The following is a 24510-nucleotide window of genomic DNA, read 5'->3' as shown; positions in this document are numbered from 1 at the left end:
AATGGTTCAGTGTAATTTCAAAACACAAAAATTGTTTAGCTGACATTTTAAAGTTAGACATCCTATACTTGCATGCACGGAAGATCTTTTTGCCACACTAATTTCAAAATATACATATTCATATAAATCAGGGATTAATTAAGTATCTAACATTTAAAAATGGCTGTTTTGTAATATACAATAGAAAGGAAGTACTATTTATGAAGTAGCTGCTGTTTTCAGTCTCTGAATGTTTATGATTATTTTATGGTTGAAATTAAATCAGTAAATTAAAAATCAAATCACATTTAACCTTTTTTCTGTAGCTTGTTTTGTATTCTCTTGGGGTTGCTATGCTTCACCATTGATCTGCTGTTATTTCTGTAGTTCAGCTTCCACATGAGTTGAGTTGAAAAGCTCAATTATAGCTATCAGATGTCTATCTAGTTAATAACATCACCTCTGGCTTAACTGTTGATATCTATCCAATTGTCCACCCGTTCCTGCTTCTCCCCCCTCCATCCTCCTCTCTATTCCTTCCACTCCTCAGGGTCTGCCCGGCAAAGATGGAGAAACCGGCGCTGCTGGACCCCCCGGCCCCGCCGTACGTATCTCTATCTCCCCCATACCACTCCATATAGCTTCAACACTGATATTATCTTCCCCTTTTCTCAGTGTGTACTTAGAAGCAACCTTCAGTATCTCTATTTCCCAGACTGCCTCAACGATAGCTCTGTCTGAAAAAAAAAGTCCTTGACGCAAATGGCTGGACATTGTAAGATGGCGTCACTGACTCACAGACTTTCATCTTGTTTTGCGCTAAACAAAATAAAAGCCTGTTTGACCTGAAATTATCCCTCTGTTGTTTATTGATGTCAGAGATACATAAATGGAAATTTTCGCAAAATGTTCTCTATCTAAAACATCAAAGTCAGATGTGAAATTGCTGGTATTTAGTTTAGGCCAGAAGCTGATTGTGATTATGAATTACCTGTTTAGGGCCCTGCTGGAGAGAGAGGAGAGCAAGGACAGCCTGGTCCCTCAGGTTTCCAGGTGAGTTTGTCTGTTCAAAAAGACTTTCATAAATATTATGTAAACCAACATGTGCTGATTTTTTAAATCATTTCTGATGTGTCTGTTTTTGCTTACATCTTTTTTGTTTTCTCTCCTGTGCTCAGGGTCTACCTGGACCTCCTGGCCCCCCTGGTGAGGGAGGCAAGCCTGGAGACCAGGTGAGTGCACGTTTTTTTGGCAAAATATAGCACATCATCTTATCAAGTCACATAAAGTGAACGGAAATACTAGCATTGTTCTGTCGAAGAAATCCGAAAACAGCCTGTGCCCAAGTCATAAGGTTAATGCTGTCCCTTTTCTCCCAGCATTAGACATTTTCCACAAAACTGTTAACAGGGCTTTGCTGTAATGCTCAGCCAAATTACCCTGTATAAATAAAGTTTAAATAAATATAAATTAAATTGTTCCTTACCCCACCAGTTCAGTGATGCTGAACATTTTATTCCAGATTTCTGTCCTAAAATAAATTAAACAACAAACTCTAACCCTTCCTACAATGTTGTTTTGTACTGTAAAAGCATCTTGCTATTAAATATCCTTTATTTCTGTATCACTGTGAGTGGAAAAGTGTTGCATTAAGATGTTGTTGACCAGTTCTCTTTAATTCAGGTTTTTACACTTAATACATCCTGTAAATATTGAGTTAGCTTGGCTGTAATCCAATCTAGACTAAATCTATCAGTAGTGGTAGTACTAGTTGCAGAAGTTCCTCTTTTCAGACACACATGGATTGAGTTGTCATATACTGATCCTGCGTGTCTTTTCAGGGAGTTCCTGGAGAGGCTGGAGCTGCCGGTGCTACTGGACCCAGAGTAAGTTTACGGCCTGTATTTCACTTCGCCACTGTTTGACTGGCTGATTGTCAGACATGCTGCTGATTTTCACTGTGTCACTGTCACCAGGGAGAGCGCGGTTTCCCCGGAGAGAGAGGAGCTGCCGGCTCTCAAGGTCTGCAGGGACCCCGAGGTCTGCCTGGAACTCCTGGAACTGACGGACCCAAGGTGAGTTTAACATTTGGTCTAAAACCAAGAAGAGACAGATTTTCAAATGAATTAACATCATTGCCTGAAGTGTATTCACACCACTGGCAAAGTCTGCAGTACTACAGCCAGTTTTCTGATACGTTCTTATCACATACGGCAGCAGCAAAATATTCATGAGCATGTGATTAAATAATAATCACCTCAGGTGTTTGTGAGTTGAGCTGTGTTGTGTTGACTACATCCAGTGTTTTCCCCCACACATTGTTTATTGGAGGTGGTAAGCCTCCCAGATCCTGACGCATCTGGCCTCGTGATCAATTTAGTTAGTAGATGGCAGTCTAATGTTTGTCTGTGTGGCATTTGTTTGTATGAAATAACACATCTGCTCAGTTTTCCTGAGGGTAGATTTGTTATATTTATAAAAGTGTATTAATTTTGGATTGCCCTGGTGGCAGCGGTACATCCTAGAGTTCAGGATCCCCACAGAGGGATAAATATGAGGAGTCACAATATGATTAACAGGAGTGGAAAAGCTTATTTTTTCAGACTTAACGTTTAGCTTTTTTTTCTTGTGAATTAGTCTACTCGAAACCTTTACTTTTTCAGGAAGCAATAAATTATTCAAATTAAGCAAGAACCGCTCTTACGTTGAATAGGTCGCGACTGGTGAACATCCGCAATGTGTGACATGCAGACATTGCTTTGTTTTAGCGGGCTAAGTTGGGAAACCACTGGCCTAGGGATCTTTGAACTGATTATAGCCAGGGGGACCTTTTGTTGCATGGCCCTCCCATCTCTCTTTAAAACCAGAGTAGAGGGATGCAATTCTTACTTTGGGTTTGTTATCTGGTCAGATTTTAATCCCAGTTCATAGGTTTTCTTCCCTTAAGGTCAGACAGGAGCGGATAGAGGGGATGAGGATTATAGCGCTGACATGACTGTGATGGTGATGGAGGAGGGATGGGCAGACTCAGAAAGATTCACTGAGAGCGATTTGTCGCAAGAAATAGATTGCAGCCTCTGTCTGCCCGCTTCGGTTAAAGTACAGCTTGAATGTATTCAGAGCCAGCATGGAGGCTGTGTGAGCCCTGTGGTTACAGCTTAATGGTAGCAGATAGGCAGCAGAGTTGGTGTTTGTGCATCTGATCGCCAGTCTGAGGCTGCGATAGAAAGAACTGCTGATAAGCCCAACAACTTTTGACCAGGAGTGGGCCTGATTTAAAATAAAAATCAAAGCCTCCCTTATCTTGGCTTTTAGATGTGTAATGACATTTTGTTATGATAAAACTCCCATTTCTGCTTAAAATACCAAATTAAAGGTGGACCTGCAATCAAAAGGAAAGCAAAGATTGTAAAAGTTCAAATCCAGCAAGTGAACAGCTTGTGCCAGGCAAGTAATATTGAAGTCATTGGGTTTTTGCAGTGTTACAGTCCCTTTCTTTCTTTTAATCCTCTGATAACCTTGAACAGAGCTTGTCTAGACAAAGATGAGCGTGGGTCGCTTTTGTTAAATAAGTAGATGTCTTCTCAGTCTGTGACAGCTTCACTTTTGTGTTTCTGACACATGTATAAATAAACACGAAGTTTTGACAACAGCACATACTCACAAAAGTTTTGGCTGTTGTTGAGAACTGCTTTGTTTCAACAGAGAATATGGCACCTTCACACTTCTGCAGCAGGTGCTTATAAACAGTTATTCAGTATACTATGACCCTGAAGTAGCTTTTTTTGTCTGTTTCTCAACCCCAATGCTGTCTCTGAATAATACCCTCTTCATTTATTTCTGCTCCACAACAGGGAGCCATTGGACCTGCTGGTGGCCCCGGAGCTCAGGGACCCCCCGGCCTGCAGGGTATGCCTGGAGAGAGAGGAGCTGCTGGCATTCCTGGACCCAAAGGAGACAGAGTAAGCCAGAACAAAGTGTTAATGACAAGAATATTCATTCACATAATATGTAGAATTTCATGTCAGGTGACTGACTTGTAAATGTATATTTTTATTCCCATAGGGTGACATTGGGGAGAAAGGACCTGAGGGTGCTTCTGGCAAAGACGGAGCTAGAGTGAGTGATTGTCAGTCATTTTGTTTTTCATGGATGAGAATTGTGGCAGAAGCTCTACTTATGTATTGCATCACAAATGTTCAATCCTTTCAATCTTAAAAAAAGTGGGCACGTTCATTTTTTCAGGCATGAGACAAAATGTTCATTTTCATGGCAGTTCAAACTTTTCCAGAACTTAACATTATTTTGCTATTTACTGTCACAGGGTCTGACAGGTCCCATTGGTCCTCCTGGTCCTAGTGGTCCCAACGGCGAGAAGGTGAGTGTTAAATCTGTTAAAATTATTATATAATTATTGGCAAGTTATCACTGTAATATGCTGTCTGATTGTCTGGTCATTTCTATTATCATTTTGTGCATTGTTTTAAATTATTGGGGCATATCCAACTGAACCCACTCTGCATGACTCAGTGTGTGTTGCTGACGTTACTGTGTTTTCTTATAGGGTGAATCAGGTCCTGCTGGTCCTTCTGGAGCTCCTGGTACCCGCGGTGCGCCTGTAAGTGTCACAGTTTAAGCAGAACCAATTCATGAAGATTAAAGATGATGGGTATAAAATAGGAGCTGTGTATGTTGAAGTTGGTGTTTGGAAGCTCTTTGATTTTTAACAGATCATCAATTTTTCTCACTTTCAGTCAGCAGCACTGCAGCCTGAACTAACCTCTGAGTTTGTGTTGCCTCTCTTCCTTCCTCTTTCAGGGTGACAGGGGTGAGACTGGACCTCCTGGGCCTGCTGGATTTGCTGGACCCCCTGTAAGTAACAAATAACAACACTGGGGAGCTCTTAGGTCAGGACTTGTAGTCCGTGGCACCGAAGTCTTGTTCTAGGTCTAGTCATTTTACAAATAATTCATTATAAATCAAATAAATATGGCATAAATCGTCAACCACCTCACCTTTTGTGATCTTAAGTGAAACTATGTGTAGGACAGTAAAGAAGTAACAGCATAAAAACAGCAGCTTGGCTTATTTAAACATGGCTAAATAACACTCAGTATACAGTATGTGGTGCAAATCCAGTCAAAAACACATTTACTTAGACATACAAAAAGTTGCAAAAACTGGAAACACAAAATTACTTAAATTATTTTAAATAAGTAAAATATTAATCATAGCCATTTGTATCTCCTCCAGTGTTGAACAGAAAACATTTAATTAAATGTCTAATTATTGGATTAAAGCACAGTATACCTTGATTATAATCAAAATGAGTTGCAGTCAGAATGTGGTTATTTATTCTCTAGATAAAAACCTCACCATCTGTTTTGTTACCTGGAAAATGAGACACTAGCTTAAATTTATTTTTTTTTTCTTTCATCAAAGAGAGTCATGAGCTAAGAGATGACAGACATCAACCTGATACAGCTTTCCTTATTGCAAATCTCCTTTTTATTACTACTATCTGGAAACACTTGGATATCTAATTGTCTTTACCGCTGTTTTAGGCCTCCATATCTTGACATATGTGTTGTCTCCTCAGTGTATTATTCTGTGGAGAGAAATTAATGTGGAGACAGTCGGAAGTCTTCGTATCACTCATCCATTTAGTTCCTCCCAAAGACTCTAGGCAGACATCATAAATGTTTTTAATAAGCTGCATCCCTTCCAAAAGGATTTTCATCAATAGTTTTATGACAACACAATTTATCATACTTTTTGTCCCTCTAGGTTTCACTATGATTAATTATTGAATTTGCGCCAGAATGAATAACACTACAATGTGTCTAAAGCATTTTTGGTTCATGTCTTACAGACTGTAACATCACAGCTTAACATCACAGCGTATAACTACACAGGCTGAATAGAGACATGGATGCCACATAAAACATCAGCAGTTATTATTAAATATTTTTGAAATGCGGGTTCACATCTCTAGACTTTTAATTGCAGTCAAAGCAATCTCATGTTTTTGTGTAAAAGAAAAATCATGAAATGAAGAAGAAAGGTGAAAGAAAACTCATTTCCTACTACAGTTTTTAAGTTCATATCATCTATAGTAAGAGCAAGTAAGCACTTGCCGCTACATTAAAGCAAGTCTATCTGCCACTGTGGCCACAAGTGGCGATTACAGTAGCAATAGTGGAGAAGAGTCATAAAGTCAGTGAACTGTCTCATAATAATCATAACACTAGCCAACAAAAGCTACTGGTCATAACAGATCAAGTATGGAGTTTTGAGCAAAACCCTTAATGTATTAAATTGAGCATTGCTCCATATTTGTTTATATCTGAGAGTTCAAATCTTCAGAGTAGATGGGTCTTGGCTTGTTATTGGGTACTGATTTGATTGTGATTAAAAGTATACATTTACATATGCATTCTCCATCTTAAAGGTCTACTCCAGCAATTTAGTATGGCCCTTTCACAAAGTTAGGAGGCAGGAGGACACACATAAAAAAAAAACTGAAAAAGCAGCAGAGGATAAGATATCCTGAATTTTAGTCCTTAGTATAGATCAAGCTCCTAAACCATTTTGGGATATGTGGGATCCAGCCATCATCTCATAATGCAACTCACTCTCCTTGCCTGGTAACTGCTCCAGCCTCTGGTTTGTAACGTATAAACGTTAACGTTTATGTAACAACATCATACAATTTATGTATAAAATTGGTGGAGTCCTCCTTTAACAATGCATTTTAAGGGGATCAAGCTAATTTATTTTTGGGATTGAAGAAACATCATCCTACACTTTAAATCACTCATTTATAAATATATAATGGCTGACATATATTTAATTCATTCAACTGTCTGTGTCTTTTTCCCTTAGGGTGCTGACGGTCAGCCTGGTACCAAGGGAGAGCAGGGAGAACCTGGACAGAAGGGTGATGCTGGTGCCCCTGGACCCCAAGGACCCTCTGGAGCTCCTGGACCTGCAGTGGGTGTCTTTTTTACATACTTGCTCAACTTTGCCTCAGTCCTAAATAATGAGGGGTTCTAACAAAATCTTGGATATTTGCAGTCTAATGACGTTTTCTTTTTAATAATCAAAAACATTATACTGCAACTAGATGGACAGTGATTGAGACAGTCTTTGAGAGAAGAAGAGAAACATATTTTCTGTGCACAAACAAGTTCGAACAACATTTAAAAGCAACTGAAAGTGTTTATGAGTTTATATTGTCATTTATAAAATATATAATACATGTCAGACAGTAATGTACAGTATTGTTTCTGTTCCAGGGTCCTACAGGTGTTTCTGGACCTAAAGGTGCTCGTGGTGCTCAGGGACCTCCTGTAAGTGACCTTTTGATATCACTTTCAAGTCATTTTATTTTGCCTTTGTCTAACTAAATCTTTCTCTTTCAGGGTGCCACTGGTTTCCCTGGAGCTGCTGGCCGAGTTGGACCCCCTGGTCCCAATGTAATTTCACAACTCCACCCACCTACACTGAGTCCATAACCTTACAATAGATAAATACATATAGGATACTGATCTTGTCATATAAAAAGGATATGTGTACTTGTATACGAGTGCTTGTACATAATAGAATTGTTACAATGTAATATCATTTCATGTATCTAATGCCATCCTATTCATATGTTCTAGGGTAATCCTGGACCTGCTGGTCCTGCTGGCCCTGCTGGTAAAGATGGACCAAAGGGTGTGAGGGGAGATGGTGGTCCCCCAGGCAGACAGGGTGATGCTGGACTCCGTGGTCCAGCTGGAGCTCCTGGAGAGAAGGGAGATCCTGGAGAGGATGGCCCCCCTGTGAGTTTGTCATACATTAGATCACATTCCTCCATATATAACGCTCAAGGCATTTCTGGGTTTTTACATAATATGTAACTTCTTGACCTTGTGACGCTTGAAATACCACCCCAATGCCTCCAGCTCCAACATATTTAGCCAGTTTCTCTTTCTGTTCAGACTGCAACATCTCCTTGAACACTGTCAAGGTGAAGTGTCCAGTACAAAGAAAAGAAAATGATTAAATGTGTTTGTTTTCTACATTTCTGTCAACTTTTAGGTAGCTTAGTCAGCCCAAGAGCCAATTTCATCAGTAATGGACAGCCGTCGAGCACACTCTCCATTATTACACAGAGCTGTCAGTGTCCATCACTGACCGTAATAGTAGACATATGACAGCACAGGGCAGCACAAGCCCAGTGACAGATTGATGAAAGGACCCCAGGCTTTTACCTTGCCTGCACTCAGCGCTACACACACACACACACACACACACACACACCCACACACACACACACACACACACCCACCCACCCACCCACCCATCATACATGGCAATGAGTCCTGTCAAGATAATGACATATCACAGATGATTGTACACTCAGACATGAAGATAGCTGCTGTATTGAGACCCTTCCCACCTATAGATTACTTATATGACATCTTGCATCAAAGTCCTTGTCAGCTGAATGGTGTGTCTCAGCTGTCGCTTAGAGTCAAGTGTTTACTGTGCGCCTCGGTTAAGGGAGCTTTTGCACTTCGGGACATGTGGTAGACTGGAGCATGGTGGTGTGGATGAAGTAGACCAGAGAGGTGATGGAGAGATCAGTGTTGATCTGTGTTGCTGCAAATGACATAAATCATAAATCAAGTGAAGAAACAGAAATGAAAGAACAAAGCACAAATAAAACTTGCTATAACACAACGATAAAGATGGCCAGCTTTGCAGTCAATAACAACAATAACATTTGGCGACCTAAAGGTGGGGTATGCGATTCTAATCCAATACATGTCTTTTTGTCAAATTCAGAAAATAGCTTCTCATGGTCTGTTAGCTGTGTGTTCTGTGTACTGTGTACTATTGGCTAGAAAAAAACATTTGGATATGAAAAAGACAGCTCTGTAAATGGGAAACAAACAGGCCAAAGTGCCTCACACCCTGCCAGGTAACACTAACCTGGCAATTCCAGCCATGATTTGTGTGTCAGGTAACTTTAAATGCCCACTGACATTCAGCTTACTTTGTAGTTCACCAAGACATGCTGCTATTGTGATGTTAGCTATAGTAGCAGGAGAGCTGTGGGTATCGCTGTCGCGAGCTGGTGTGCTGGCTCTGGGACCGTCTCGTCCTCTCTGAATGTTAGCTTCACAGCAGCAACTGTAGCAGTTTGTTAACCCACAACTTAGCAATTAGTCACTGTCTGTATAATGGTATTTGTCCTGGTGTTGGATTTCTCCAGAATCACTTTCTCCACCTTTAAAGGAGTCTCTGCTGGTTGATTGGCAGCCTAACCTGTGACGACAAAACTCCAGGAAGTCACTGCTCCCGGCCACAAAAGTCTAGCACATACATTGCGTTAATTACTGCTACTACTGTACTATTGGCTAGAAAAAAACATTTGGATATGAAAAAGACAGAAAATCTAACTCTTTTGGCTTAGTCTTGGAAGGTATAATTGCAAATTGGCACGGGAAGCATAATGATGAGAGAAAATTGTGTAGAAAATTATGTAATTAATTAGTTAATTTTATTTATAATTTACTTTGATTTGCTTATCTCTCAATTTTTTGTGTGTGAGGGCTATATGATTTATTTATGTTGCACATTGAGCTCGACTAATGAATAATTGGTCAGAGGGCTGTGTCATCTAATATTAGCTTATTGCAGGTAGATTGGATATGGCATCTTTGTAAGTAACAAAAACGTTCATTACAAAATGCAAAAGATATAATTTAGTCACAAAAGGAAAAAAAGTATCTCTGTTACGGTTCAGTCCACACAGTCCACTGTAAAATTGTAGACTGTACAAACTCAGCTGGGTTACAGTTCTTTGATAAGTAAAGGATCTTTACCATTTCTGTTTATGTAAAAATATTGCTGATACATTTACCAGACAATGAATTTGTTTTCTGTTTTCCCTCTCAGGGTCCCCTCGGTCCTTCAGGTCCTCAGGGTTTGGCTGGTCAGCGCGGTATTGTTGGTCTGCCTGGACAGCGTGGTGAGAGAGGTTTCCCTGGTCTGCCTGGACCTTCTGTAAGTAATATGTCATTTTATCAAATTATTTAATGCACAAATTAAGGTTGCAACTTACAGTTATTCTCATTATCAATTGAACTGCATTTTTTCACAATTAATTAATTTATTATGCAGTCTATCTTCAGTTCAATTAGTCGATTAATCAATAGAATATTGACCCAACAGCCTGCATCCATCCAGCTGATCAACAGCATATCAATCAGCAATTACTTATTGATAATGATGCTGGAATTCACAAATATTTGGCTTTTGTGCTTAATAAAAGCTTAATCATTGATCCAAATTGTTGTCGATTAAGTGTCTGTCAATCAACTAAATGTTTCAGCTGTAGTGCAAATGCGTACTATGACTCTTACTGTACTGTTTATTGGTTGAAGGGAATATTATTAAGCATTGGATGGTCACTGCAGAGTTGTTTACCTAAAATTAGAGGCTGCGAACAAAATAAATAATCGTAAATCTGCCCTCAGAGCACAATGCCTGTTCTGTCGCTCAGTACAAGAGAAAGAAGAGAACCCGCAGACTGGCTCTGGACTGTCATTCTGCTGTGGCCTAATTGGATCACAGTCAAATCACATGAGCCGGGACTTTTCTCCTGGTGAACTGATTCCATTTGATGTTCAGCATGACATGTGACAAGAAAGCTCCCCTGCTTACAGCTCACATCATTTGATATGTGACATGAGCCGTGTCCCCTAGTTACAGCATCTCAGTGGGCATGTCCTTACCATTAATTATTTATCACTATGTATGAAAGGGACAACAAGAAAGAAGCAGTGATACCAGACTCACCCAGGAATGTTTTAAGCAAAGAATATTATTTTAACATCAGACTGCAGATACAGTTAATGTGACCTTCTGTAGTTTTCTTCAAGTTTGATCCCTTTGAAGGCAGCAGGTGCTCAGCGTAAGAACCTGTAGGCATACCAGTATTTCTGGATTGAGGCGATACTTTGTGGCCTGTTCCTTATCAGTTCAAACACATGAAGAAATAAATTCAGTTTTCAAGTATGAAGAGGAATTACTGTAGTCTGGAAATCATGTTTCAGGTCACTCATTGTCATCTGGCTTGGTCGTGGATAAATTAGCATCATGTGGGCTGTGTAATAGATAATTGACAGTAATCTCCTTCAACACAGACCTTTCCATCACCTGACAGGACAAACACACCATTCCCACAGCTGTGTGGTCTTTGCACCTAATTTTCTAACTGAACAAAACATGGGGGCTATCTTGGATACTTTTCCAAAACTGTTAACCAAAACCAGTTTCTTAATAAATTTGGGGAGACTGACGCCAAGAAGTTGCAAAATGATGCTGCATTTTATATCATCATAGATCAGCCTATTGAGATATTAGGGATTTTCCCTGATGAACACCTGATCGGAATGCTTTCCATTTAAATAAATGTGTGTTTTGGAGTCATTGTGTGGTGCCCAAACTATTGACCGAAACCTTTCTAAATAAATCTGAGGGGATAAATAGGCTGGTCAGTTGCAAAAACATGCTGCATTTTATATCTGCAAACATGTTGGCATCTATAGTTATAATGTTAGCAGGTCTTTACGGCTTTAATAAATGCTTCATCTATATCTGAGGACTTATCTGCACACAATATCTGATTTACTGACTTAGAGTCCATTATCAGCCAATGTGTCAGGTGATCTAAACCTGGCTATTCACTGTGGTGTTTCCAAAAACAGCGATTCACTGCGATGTTAGACTGAATATATAATTACAGAAGTGTGAGTGAGAATGCACCAATGTACAAATTACATGATGATGAGTTATTTGTAATTCATGATGTCTTATAATTAACACATTTGGTTTAAGTGTAGTATTGAGTATTCTCTTCTCTCCTCTCAGGGTGAGCCCGGAAAGCAGGGAGCTCCTGGTGGCAGCGGAGACCGCGGACCCCCTGGACCTGTTGGACCACCTGGACTTACTGGACCTGCAGGAGAGCCTGGCAGAGAGGTCTGAAAATGGGCAACACACAGCATGTGTTTTTTTGCATTCACATCTGCCACATTGTATTTAGTCTTGTGGGTGTTTATATGTCATGGCAGAATTGTGGTCTGGAGGCCAGTTTGATTAAAATTCACTGCTATTTGCGTAGTGTATACATTAGCATTGTGTTTACAGCGTGCTATTAATACGCTTTGTTGGAGCCAGGTTCATTATGCAGCTGATCAGTATTCAGTAGGCCATCTGGCTTGGTGGAGGTGGGAGCTGTTGGCACTTAATATTATTCTGTCATCTGACAGGGCAACCCTGGATCTGATGGACCTCCTGGTAGAGATGGTGCTACTGGAATAAAGGTGAGAAAACACAACCATATCAGATTTCAAACTTAAATCAACATATAGGTAAAGGTACTAAACGTAAGCAGCAGTGACCCTAATGGTACAGTATGTGCATTAATCATGACTGACTTGTTCTGCTGTTATGCTCTCTGTGCTGCAGGGTGATATTGGTAACACTGGTCCTGCTGGTGCTCCTGGTGCTCCTGGTTCTCCAGGTGCTCCCGGCCCCGTTGGCCCCACTGGCAAACAGGGAGACCGAGGAGAGTCTGTGAGTAGTAACTCCAACACAAGTGAAAGTGTCTTGAAAAACGGTAATGTTGTCTCAGGATGTTTCTAGGAGTGAAGTTTGTCTCTCACTGGTAAATAAAGAGCAGGCATAATTTAAAAAAGGTTGATTTTTCTGCTAGCTGCTGGAAATTAGCATATGGTGTGATTGCACACAAGTACAGAGGAGGATGTCTCAAGTGTTTTAATTGACCTTAAGGGTTACCAACAGCATTCTTTTAGAAAGTCACACTCTGTTCTTAAGTTACAGTAGGATTGATTAAGTTTAAGAGGTAGATGATGGCACAGTTTGAATATAGTACATGCTCTTGAAAACTACTTAGATACAATATATACACACAATATTTTGGCCCCTCAGCCAAGGCAGTAACAGCCAATTTAAAGAAGGAAGTCAGGGTAACAACCCACAAACATTTATAATTCATTTTTACGCACATCAATATTAACAGATAATATGATAGTGGATGGATCTGTCTTTTCAAAGCAGTGCACCAGTAATTTGTGTTTCTACTGTAACATCACCACGTCCTTTTGTTTTCTTTCATAGGGTGCACAGGGACCTGCTGGACCTCCAGGACCTGCTGGAGCCAGAGGAATGCCTGTACGGATCTTTCTAAACACTGACACACACACCTGCGTGCTTTTTTTTTGAGATTAAGTTTGAGTTTGAGTTATTTATGGTCTTCTAATGTGACAGAAAAACAATTGTTGAAAAAAATATTGTTGAAATTCCTGTAGATTTTCCTAATAAGGTTGTTGTCCACTTGTGTATCAGGGACCTCAAGGACCCCGCGGTGACAAGGGTGAGGCTGGAGAGTCCGGTGAGAGAGGACAGAAGGGACACAGAGGCTTCACTGGTCTGCAGGGTCTGCCTGGACCTCCGGTAAGCATCCTGACTGAATATAAATCTGTGTACGTCCAGACCTTTGTTTTACACTGTCAAATGAATTTCTTGTACTTGGTATTAAATGGGTATTAAATTCAACTTGGTGAGCCTTGCAGAAACCCTGTAATCATTATCTGCTTAGGGTCAAGCTGGAGACCAGGGTGCTACTGGACCTGCTGGACCTTCTGGACAAAGAGTGAGTACTCATGCTACCAACATACTTTGTTGTATTAAAGAATGTGGTGCTTAACATCAAGAGTGCTTCCTCCATCTGTGTTTATAGGGACCACCTGGACCTGTTGGCCCTGCTGGAAAGGATGGTGGAAATGGTCTGCCAGGACCCATTGGACCCCCCGGACCTCGTGGTCGCAGTGGAGAGACCGGCCCCTCTGTGAGTATCCACGACAACTCTCTCTGCCTGTTAACGTTGATCTTCCTCTGAAAACACACGAAAAAGGTCATTTTAGCCTAACAGTTAGTTACAACCCTATGTTGTGCACTGAATGTTAAATGCACGTGACCAATTATGTATTCAGAAATTCGAAACAGAATTCTAAAAGATCCAGAGTCCTTGAAATAGCAAGAAAAATTCAGATCAAGACTATCTGGTATAAGTCATTCTGGTGCTGGGTAGGAAGGAACGCAGTGGTATCACCCGGCTCATATACATCCCATGTGACGTGACCTGCCAATATGTCTTTCCTTTCCTTCTCTGTTTGAATAACAAATGTGCTGTATATTCTGTGCAAGTGCTAAATACATCTATTTCAATCATATCCGCAATTAAAAATAAATTGAGAAAGGTCTTGAACATTTCTCATAAAGATACAATTGGTAGAACATTATGGAGAAGTCCAAAGTCCAAAATGTAGTATTATAAGGCTGGATATTAAACTAGAATTAGTAGGGGTAGCAGGCACAGTTTTGCTTGAGTTAAAGGGGGAAAATGTCTAAATGTCATGTAGTGCCAAATATAACCCTTCCATCATTCTTCTTTTCCTCTCAGGGTCCCCCCGGAAACCCTGGACCCCCCGGTCCTCCTGGTCCCCCTGGCCCTGGCATTGACATGTCCGCCTTCGCTGGTCTGGGTACGATTGAAAAGTCCCCCGATCCTCTCAGGTACATGAGAGCTGACCAGGCTTCCGGAAACCTCCGTCAGCATGATGCTGAGGTCGACGCAACGCTCAAATCTCTCAACAACCAGATTGAGAACATCCGCAGCCCCGAGGGATCCAGGAAGAACCCAGCTCGCACCTGCAGAGACCTGAAGCTGTGCCATCCTGACTGGAAGAGCGGTGAGTGACACCGAAATGAATTGGTGAAATTGGGGTGAGAGGCATGTTGGCAGCTCAAGTTTGGTGAAGTCAAGATTTAGGTTAAATATAGTTTGTGTAGTCTAGGAGTGTTTGGATGTGGCTGATTCAGAATCTGTTTTTGAGCGATTAGAATTACACAATATCCCATAACATTAAACAATACATGTTCAAGGATTACTTTTTATGCACTGAAAGAGGGGGTATAATATAAAAAGAGGCTCACCCCTGAAGCTGATGTGTTTGTTTTTTTCCCTTGCAGGAGAGTACTGGATTGATCCTAATCAGGGCTGCACCGTCGATGCAATCAAGGTCTTCTGCAACATGGAGACAGGAGAGTCCTGCGTCCTCCCCAAACCTTCCACCATCCCTCGCAAGAACTGGTGGTCCAGCAAGAGCAAGGAACGCAAACATATCTGGTTCGGAGAGACAATGAATGGAGGATTCCACGTAAGTAGCACCATGTTTTTTTTTCATGTTTCTGTGCAATCAGTTGAGCTGAAACATACCCTTCCTCTGCTGACAAATCAGGTAATGTACTGACATAAATTTTTATTATTAGCCTCTCACCCAATGTTTGTTGGAATAGGCTCTGGATTTTGATTATTAGGAAACTGTGAAACACAGCCATCAGTGATGTTGGTTGGGGTCAGAGTTGAAACAGACTTGAATTTTGCATCCAGGAACACTGCTTTTCAGCCTTGTGTTAAGTTACTCTTTCATTTACATTTCATTAATACTTTGTATTACCAGAAGCAAGATTAATAGTGTCCTCATTGCAAAAGGACCTTAGCCACAATAAACTGCTGATTTCAGTGTTTTCTTACAACAGGAAACGCAACACATTTTGGACGTGCAAAAACATGAAATCTGAATGAAAAGTAGCAAAAACCTATTTCTTTGGAAGCCCCTATGTGTATGATTTGAAAATTTTGACAACTTTTAGTGGTAGTTTGGAAAAAGATACAGCAGCAGGCAGCACGCTGCTAATCCCGACCCCCTGGAATTTCTCATTTGTATGCTATCAGAACAAAACCATATTCACTTTTTTTAGAAAATGTGGTAATTTTCAAAAAAAAAAACAACAACAGCCATAATAACAGAGATATTAACCAGACCCTTCTCACGTCTTCTTCTTTACCTGCGGCTCCATGCAGTTCAGCTATGGTGATGACACCCTTGCACCCAACACTGCTGCCATTCAGATGACTTTCCTGAGGCTGCTGTCTACCGAGGCTTCTCAAAACCTCACCTACCACTGTAAGAACAGTGTGGCCTACATGGACGCCTCAATGGCCAACCTAAAGAAGGCCGTGCTGCTGCAGGGCTCCAATGATGTGGAGATTAGAGCCGAGGGCAACAGCCGCTTCACTTACAGTGTGATGGAGGACGGCTGCACGGTAAGACTGGATAGATTCAACATGTGTGTACAGTATGCATGTACTGAATCAGGTGCACATCAGGACATAATATAATGACACTCTAAAGGATGTAAAAATTGGTACACGATTCACTTTCTCTTTATGACAGACGTTAACTGTCTCTGTTACTCTCTGTTGTTCACTTAGCTCAGTGCAATTTTGGAGAAAGTTATAGGTCATTTAACAGCCGTTGTGTTTTTGCCTCTGCACAGAAACACACGGGACAGTGGGGCAAGACAGTGATCGAATACAGATCACAGAAGACCTCTCGTCTGCCCATCGTGGACATTGCCCCCATGGATATTGGTGGAGCAGACCAGGAGTTCGGAGTTGAAGTTGGGGCAGTCTGCTTCTTGTAAAGACAGAGGGATCGAAAAAGAAGAGAAAAAAGAAGTGGAAATTTGGAGAAAAAAAGAAAATGAAAGAGTACACTTCAGATAAAGGAGGAGAGAAAGAGTGAAAAAGAAAAATCAAGACACTTTTTTTAAATGGGACTTTTTTTCTAAGTAAAAAGTGCTTTTTCCAAGTCGAACTCTGTAGGATATCTGCACTGAATGGCACAAGCAACTGTCATCTGTGATTCATCCAGCATTGCCTCCAGTCAACCCCCCCCCCCCCCCCCCCGGACACCCAGCATCCCCCAAAAGCCCCCACTTCATCCTGGTTGAACAGCAACAACATAAAGAAGACGGAGGAAGTATGAGGAGAGTACGGGAACATACCAGGGAACTAGAGAGAAAATGTGTTGGATGTGTTGGTGTTATTTATTTATTGTTTAGGTTTGGGTCCCAGGTGTGGTAGGACTGACTTTGTTGCTAAGTAATAAAAAGCCCACTTACACATATTTAAAAAAAAATAAAATAAATAAAAAAATACCTTATCCACCAACCTCCTCTCTACTTCCTCCTATTTTCTAATCACCACCATTACTCCTGTGCCATACCCACTAAAGCATACATATCTCTTTGAAACCAAAACTAGATACATAGAAAGTGCAGGTGTCCCTATTTCTACCACCAGTGTGTATCAAAAAGTTACTGTGTATTATAATAAAAGTCAATGGTGCTATTGTTGTAAAACGGTCTGTATTTTTTAACAACCAGATACTCATATGTAGTGACTTGTATATATGTGTGTGTGTGTGTGTGTGTGTGTGTGTGTGTCTATATAGACACACACACACACACACACACACACACACACAGTTTCTCAGAGAGCATTTCACCCTGGGATTTTGGATTTAAGGGTGATAAATGTCCCTGCCTCGCCCTACCCTCCTGCTTCAACCCCTATGTGTTAACAAACGTGCCCGTTAGGCTTTTTTTTTAACAATCACGTCATGTCCAGTTTGGAATTAATACTGAATTTAGTTTTCTTTTTATATTTTAAAGCTACCTCACACTAAAAAAAAAACTTAACAAAAATCAAACCAAGGCCCTGCAATTATAGGAGACTCTATGACCAATATGTTTGAGAATCTTGGTCGTGAAAGCCCAGTCAGTCGGTCCCCCAACACACCCCCACCCGCTGCGACGTTTGACCCCCATTCCTCTCTACTTCCTCCCCTAAGTCTCCTCACACAGGGCGGGTCCTCTGCCTCTGCATACACACTCACACAAACACACAGTTGAAGAGATTCAGGGTGTGCCTGACTTTGTTGCTCCAGTTCTACAACCAGCGCAGAGGGCCCATTGTGCGAGGTTGTGTATATTGTTATTATTAATAATATTATTATTATTATTAATAATAGCATTATTATATTATTATGATCATGACTTGTTTTTGTTACGGTTTAATTAATGTAAATTGGAAATAAAAGACAAAATCAAGTAACAGGCTGAAGTTGCTTTTTATTTATATCCTGTTTTGTTCTCCCCCATGTTGAAATATATGGGGCATTGGTTTTGACTCTTCCCCAAGGAAATTCCTTTTTTTTTTTTAAAGAGTCACATCTAAACATTTCACTGTGCCCTGCTTCCACTGTGTCTTTGTGGTGATGTCCAAATATATTTCCAGGGGGAGATTTCAAGAAAAGGCAGTGGAGAGATGGATAAATGTGAGGCAATTTTGATTTTGTTGATGGTGATTTGTGGAAAAAAACTACGAAAACGTTGAAGGAGGAGGCGGCGAAAAGTCACATCATGTACTTTTTTTTATATATATATATGTAAAATAGTTTGTCAATCACTTCCTTTAGTGTTAATGGGTGGTAGAGTAGAAATAGGAAACGCTGCCAACCATGATCAGCTCATTGTGAATTGATAATGTCTTCCTGTTCTTCTGTTCTCTTCATCTTTTTGCCTTTTTCAACCTAAAGTAGCAATAAAAGGTAGAAGCATTTCTATGAACAAAGTAGAGCAATGTTTCTTTTATTTTTTATATATTTGTTTGTTTGTTTCTCCTAAAATCACTTTTTGATAGATCATTATTATTTGATGTAATGGTTTCCAATCTTTGACTTTATCCTTGTTTGAATAATTATCAGCATACAAACAGGAGAGAAAACAAATCACTGGGACAGAACACCAATAAAAAAAATACCTACAGAAAAAAACTACACAAAGAGGGCATGCGTGGTTCTTGGGTTTGTGGTTATCAGCATCGTTGTACCTTAATGAGGTAATCATGGTTAAAGATTGTATTAATGGGAGAGATGCATTCAGGAAACTGAACTCTGGCACATTAGATGCAGGATTTGTGACAGACGGGTAACATTATGGAAAAATGATGTAACGTTACAACTCTTCTTCACAAGTTTATCCACAGACAGTTTTCTTTTGACAGTCACAGAACAAATATTCAACTTCTTATTCCAATGTTTTAGCCTTTGGTCTAACAACCAAGAGCAGGTTTTTACATGGACCAGTTATCATGACAATATCAACATCGTTCTGCTCAAAGCTGAACTAATTCTTGTTGTAGTTCACAGTATGTCTTCATCCTGAACAACACAAACTTCAACCAGTCTTTCTCTGTAAATTACAAAGTACACACCACATTTAGCATGTTACAGTACACAGACAGTTGTCCTATTCTAAGTTTTGCCTCAGATTTTACCACTTTCCGAGCCCAGTTGTTAGATAAAATGGGGTACAGTAATGTTTTATTACATCGATCAACACTTAAAGGGTCGCAGATTGAAGACACATGAAAAAGACTAATTCTACAGCCATGCTCGCCACTCTGTGAGACTGCAGATTGACATTGCCATAGAGCCATGCTGCTAAGATGTTCAAAAACATCCTCTTAAAGCAGTTGTTCCCAACCTAATTGGCTAATGATCAACAAAGCAATGGCTGCATCTATCAATTTGAGAGAGGCATTTTACAGTTTGCTTGTTTGTAACATTGACTAATGACAAATACTGAAACCACGTGATAGACCCTTCCCTTAGAGAATAATGATTTCAATGAACTCAAGCAAAATTCAAAAATGTGGCCCTTAATCCAATCAGAATTGTTCCATAGAGCTAGATATTCAGTGCACCTACAGTATACATGTTATGAATGGCATTAATCTTAACATTACAAGCGTTAAATGTGCTAACTGAGAAAATTATTCCATTTTGTGGAATAAGAGTGTTTTGCTTATTTTTACAGTGGCTTGAACAAAAATCAATTATGACACAGCCTATGTGGAAAATGGGAGACCATATGATGTGTACATAGCAATCAGTGCATAGAGGACCGAAAAGCAGGACTCAAGAGATTAATTAAACCTAAACTAACAGCTACTCTCAGGATAAATGGCTATACTAATCTAACAATGATCCGCTTCTAAATCTGGCTGAAATTTCTCTGTACCAATCAGTGACAGTACGCTAAGCTGTCCAGATATTTCAGAGCTGATTGCTGCAGCTTGGAGACGAAATAGTTCACCTCCAGCTCTAATGGCTTCCTGAGAGTAAATTTAGATCAGCAGTTCTCCACTGGCACCGAAACAACTGGCTTAGTATTAGTCAAGTGGCTGTGGCTGTGTATTGGGGAAGGCTTGGATAGCATCCATGCAAAATCAGTGTTATCAAAGTAAAAATGGCAGTAACAATGCACATAAACACCACATGTGCACATATACACACACAAATGAAGAAAAAGCCATTAGATAAGGACAGTCATTTGAGTTTGCACACTCTCCTTTGCGACCTGATAAACACTCCTGCTGATTAGTGCCTTTCAAGTGTTTAGAAAGGGTCAGTTGGTCCAAGAGTCCAAATTAGAGCTTAATGAAAGATCACAGCGTGCTGCATCGTGGGAGAAGAAAGGAAAATGAAGAAGAAGAGAGACTACAGAGGGAAATAGAAGGTTATAAAGTTCAAAGAACGTTCTGTCTTTTCTTATTTCATCCTTTCATCTTCCACTGCACTCTCTTGTTCTATTTCCACTATTTTCTTTCACAGCACATGGTAGGAGGAGGAAACAAATACTCACTTCTCGTTATTCATTAAATTGAGGAAAATGCAATAGGTAAAGAAATAAAGAAAAAACATGGGGAGCTCAGCAGTAACAAATATAAAGAAACGTTGCAATCACATAGCACAGCTGTAAAAGGTTCATTTCCTCTGTATCAGCATCTTCTACACGCGGCTTACAATAACTCCACACAGCATTTTGAGGTTTATCAGGCGCTCTCCATAAAAATAGGACTGGATTATTATTCTATTTCAATTACAGCTGAGCAGGAGTTCAGAAACCAGTGCTTAGAGTGTCTGTCTCTGTGGGGTTCTTGCGTGGGCTGGGCAAACTCTTCAGGTACTCCAAATGCCTCCGGGCCTCGGCCTGATTCTGCCTCACATAGTAGACTACATACACAATGACCATAAAGAACCATACGAACATTGTCACCAGCATGGCTACATCAGTGGTTTTCCTCTGCAGGCTGCAGAAATTCACCCCAGAATCCAACAGCTTGACCAGTGGTTGACCGGCGTGTTCGCCCTGCGCCCCCGGGTCCTCCCACCTGCTCCCCTCGCCCACCCCCCGGACAGAGCTCTCACAAACAATCCCATTCACAGTCTCAGGCTCCAGGTTCAGGGTCTCCATCAGCTCCTGAAGGGCACAGTCACAGTGCCAAGGGTTGTGGTAGAGACGTGTCTTGGCACGAGTGGAGCCAAACTCCTCCCTGCTGGCCTGCCTCAGCTGGTTGTGTGAGAGGTCCAGCAGGCGCAGCTCGGGGCCCAGATGCCGCAGGGCCCCCGAGGCGAGCGAGTCGATGCGGTTGTGGGACAGGTACAGGTCCCGTAGGTGGACCAGGTCGCTGAAGGCACTCTCTGGGATGTTGCGGATGTAGTTACGTTCCAGGTGAAGGGAGACAGTTTCCGGTGGGATCCCCTCTGGAATCTCCCGCAGCCCGGCATCTGAGCACAGCACCGTGCCCGTGTCCCAGGCGCAGTGGCAGCTGTCCGGGCACTGGGGGGACGCTTGGCCCCACAGGGCCGAGAACAAGAGCGAGATGCGCAGCCATGAATGAAGATGCACTCCTTTACCTCCCTGTCTTCCTCCACTGCTGCTGGTACATCTCTCCTCACACCAGCCTGTGCACATCGCCTCACCATAGCCTCCTGACACACCAGTCAGATACACACACGGTCGCACCGGGAGAATCTGACGGATTGAGGGAAAAAAGGGTCAGTCTGGGAAAAAAACTACTCTCCCTCGGTTTGTCTCTCTTTACAAACCAGTCAAACACATGCAATCAAAAGGACGGCTGACAGGGGAGATTATAAGTTTAGGGGGAGGACAAGAAAAAGGTCACTGGGTAAAGAGATTGACAATGAAATGAGCTTAACCCGGTTTATCTGATAACAACTGCATGAAGAGACACTGTAATGCAAAAGTGCAAGAGCACAACACTTTTTGTGTAACATAACATTTGCTATTTACAGCAATAATGAAAGTTTAAGAGATGTAATAAAAGTTGAAACAACTCCTGAATCAACTCATAAATCATTACAGATGATCATCCAAAGCCCCCCACCGATTCCCTGCCGATTCCATCGTGTGGCTCGAATTAAAGATCAGAAGAAAAGCACAATGCTACACTCATCAATAGATGCCAATCACATTTATCCCTCTATTTATTTTCCCATGATGCCAAGGACCCTTAATCATAATGTTTGTGTGTGTGTGGGGGGGGGCATTGTGGGGATGGAGGTTAGAAAGGGGGTCAGATCGATAGCTCAACTACTGCCTGCTACACTATTAAGGGCAAGAACATCAATCCTGCCTGCATGTGTCCCACAATGTCAATAAGTGACAGAGCCGGCAAAAATAACCCAGCAGTAGTCTGGGTGTTAGCATCTTCTCACAAATCATGCAGCTAGGAGGCAAACATTTTTAAAAAAGCAATCTGGCTAGACTGCAAACCACCGGAGAAAACATTACATGCATTAAGTGTGTTAAGCTATTTTTGAGACACTCAGCCTAATCTGCCCGCCTGTCTGATTTTTTAAAATAATCTACTGTATGTGGCTGTGTAAATGAGGCAGTTTCAGTTTGTTCAGACAATCCAATCAGGTGTTTTAGAACAATTTCAGACAAAGTATAGAATGATGTCCTTGTTCCAAGACAGAAATCAAAATACACTCTCCTTGAACTAGATTAAAAGACCATCCTCTTCAAAGTCTTTCTCACAGTCCTTAATAGACTCAAAACTATACTGTCTATCTATTCCCCTGCACAGATTGCATACACTAAATGCTTCAACCTCCAGACCAACAGTGGCCTAGATTTGGTTGATATGCCTAAAGGTGGCTGACTGACAGCCCTGATATGTCCCAGTGGGCCCAGTGTGTTTTATGAGCACAGGTGAGGATTTACTTCACTACTCATTAACCGTCCTGTCATTAAGATGAATGCAGATGCATGCAAATCCCCAATTAAGAAACAATCATCTACTGCATAAGTAGGAATGTGAATGAGAAAGGTTGAAAGACAAGGCTGAAGAGAGACTCCCGAAGCAAATCAGCATTGTGGTTACAGCGGATGAATGAGGTTATATATTTTTTATGTTCCACCCTGTTTCTTAATTGAATAACATCGATTAAAATCAGGGAGTATCCGTGATATTTTCTAAGTTCATCTCCGGTATCATGTTTTTTCATCAAATTAACCTGCACTGAAGTCCAATTTAATTTAGACTAAAAATGACATTAATGTCGGCGTCTCACTGCCTTCGGGTTGTCCAGTTCATCCACAACAGCTTTTTAGCTTCATGCAAGCAAACACACATGGCTGTTTTGTGCATCGTTTTTGCAACTTCTGAATCATAAAAATGAAGTTCGTGTAACAAAGCGTTCTCTCTTTGTCCGTAAGGCTACTATTAAAAAGTTGATGCAATTTAAAAAGTCTCGGGCAAAAGCCGACTAGAGCAACAATATGGATAGGAATTAGTCCTCCAGCTACATAATAATAATAATAATATAATAATAATACTTTTCTACGGGGATATAAAAGCAATTTACCTGTAAAATGCTTTCTTGTGAAGTTTAAGATCTAGACGGCAGATAAGGATAGTTTTAGACTCCGTTTGCAGTTTTTCTTGCACTGGACCTCATCTCCTTCTTCAGTGTAGATCTATTTGAGAAAAAAAAAACCGCGAAGCGCATCAGTAGTGGATCCGTGGTCTGTCGCCTGCAGAGGGCTTCATCACCGACTGCCGTACCAGAGGGTAGTTATAGCAACAATGATGTGGGGCAATCTTTCTCTCTCTCTCTCTCTCTCTCTCTCTCTCTGTTTGTATGTGTAAGAGACAAAGACAAACATGGGAGGTGGGTCATCACACGTCCTTCTTGTCCACACTATGGCATTAGTCTCGATTTCTGAGAAGACGTCGTTTACAGCCACATGAGATATTAACTTAATTACCTATAGTTATAATTCGATTATTGCATCAGTCTCTTCCTGCAAAATGTAATTGAAACCAAGGCAGGTAGGGACACAGGTGAAGAGACATTTAGAAAAAAAAAAATTATATAACCAGTTTTATATACAATATGAAATGTCACTTGCAAAAGTCATGGACTTGCAATATGTGTCAGAATGTTTAGAAAAATATTATTTTCCATTTACAGCCATCATAGTGGACACCACTACTGACTGACAGAGCTGAAAGAAAACCACATTAAAGAGAAGATGCCACTCCTTCAATCACATGTCTTTTTCCCCACAGGCTTAATACTGGAGGTCAATTAGAAAGAGGCTAGAGACTGCACTGATAAACTTGTGTAACAGATTGCAAATGAAGATGGATTTGAACTATGTAGT

General features: G+C 40.9%; 2 protein-coding genes across 3 annotated transcripts in view; one reads left to right on the top strand and one right to left on the bottom strand.

The window, feature by feature from the left end:
- The window catches only part of col2a1b (collagen, type II, alpha 1b), a 45012-nt gene extending 26934 nt beyond the window's left edge, over nucleotides 1-18078 (top strand). For both annotated transcript variants that reach the window (XM_038696415.1, XM_038696414.1), the window contains 26 exons: nucleotides 530-583; nucleotides 979-1032; nucleotides 1158-1211; nucleotides 1821-1865; nucleotides 1956-2054; nucleotides 3834-3941; nucleotides 4045-4098; nucleotides 4304-4357; nucleotides 4544-4597; nucleotides 4798-4851; nucleotides 6865-6972; nucleotides 7278-7331; nucleotides 7404-7457; nucleotides 7644-7805; nucleotides 9931-10038; nucleotides 11908-12015; nucleotides 12306-12359; nucleotides 12505-12612; nucleotides 13177-13230; nucleotides 13405-13512; nucleotides 13658-13711; nucleotides 13799-13906; nucleotides 14522-14810; nucleotides 15091-15278; nucleotides 15986-16228; nucleotides 16462-18078. In XM_038696415.1, coding sequence (XP_038552343.1) covers nucleotides 530-583; nucleotides 979-1032; nucleotides 1158-1211; nucleotides 1821-1865; nucleotides 1956-2054; nucleotides 3834-3941; nucleotides 4045-4098; nucleotides 4304-4357; nucleotides 4544-4597; nucleotides 4798-4851; nucleotides 6865-6972; nucleotides 7278-7331; nucleotides 7404-7457; nucleotides 7644-7805; nucleotides 9931-10038; nucleotides 11908-12015; nucleotides 12306-12359; nucleotides 12505-12612; nucleotides 13177-13230; nucleotides 13405-13512; nucleotides 13658-13711; nucleotides 13799-13906; nucleotides 14522-14810; nucleotides 15091-15278; nucleotides 15986-16228; nucleotides 16462-16608 — 2577 coding nt within the window. In that variant the 3' untranslated portion in view covers nucleotides 16609-18078. The remainder of the gene's footprint in view (nucleotides 1-529; nucleotides 584-978; nucleotides 1033-1157; nucleotides 1212-1820; nucleotides 1866-1955; nucleotides 2055-3833; nucleotides 3942-4044; nucleotides 4099-4303; nucleotides 4358-4543; nucleotides 4598-4797; nucleotides 4852-6864; nucleotides 6973-7277; nucleotides 7332-7403; nucleotides 7458-7643; nucleotides 7806-9930; nucleotides 10039-11907; nucleotides 12016-12305; nucleotides 12360-12504; nucleotides 12613-13176; nucleotides 13231-13404; nucleotides 13513-13657; nucleotides 13712-13798; nucleotides 13907-14521; nucleotides 14811-15090; nucleotides 15279-15985; nucleotides 16229-16461) is intronic.
- Nucleotides 17568-23954, bottom strand: LOC119885995 (leucine-rich repeat-containing protein 3-like). Its single transcript, XM_038696416.1, has 2 exons — nucleotides 23709-23954; nucleotides 17568-21849 (listed from the first exon to the last, which is right to left on the bottom strand). The coding sequence occupies exon 2, from the start codon at nucleotides 21787-21789 to the stop codon at nucleotides 20932-20934; it is 858 nt and encodes a 285-aa protein (XP_038552344.1). The 5' UTR covers nucleotides 21790-21849; nucleotides 23709-23954; the 3' UTR covers nucleotides 17568-20931.
- Nucleotides 23955-24510: the final 556 nt, after the last annotated feature.

This window comes from Micropterus salmoides, unplaced genomic scaffold, assembly GCF_014851395.1.
Source record: "Micropterus salmoides isolate LMB-PRFRI ecotype aquatic unplaced genomic scaffold, ASM1485139v1 Ms_hic_scaffold_4, whole genome shotgun sequence".
In the NCBI taxonomy this organism is placed as follows: domain Eukaryota; kingdom Metazoa; phylum Chordata; class Actinopteri; order Centrarchiformes; family Centrarchidae; genus Micropterus; species Micropterus salmoides.
Note: the sequence above shows the minus strand (reverse complement) of the source record. Positions and strands in the feature narration are given on the sequence as shown.

Excerpts from the sequence above, each read along its gene's own strand:
- LOC119885995 (XM_038696416.1), bottom strand. The coding sequence starts at position 21,789 with ATGTGCACAGGCTGGTGTGAGGAGAGATGTACCAGCAGCAGTGGAGGA.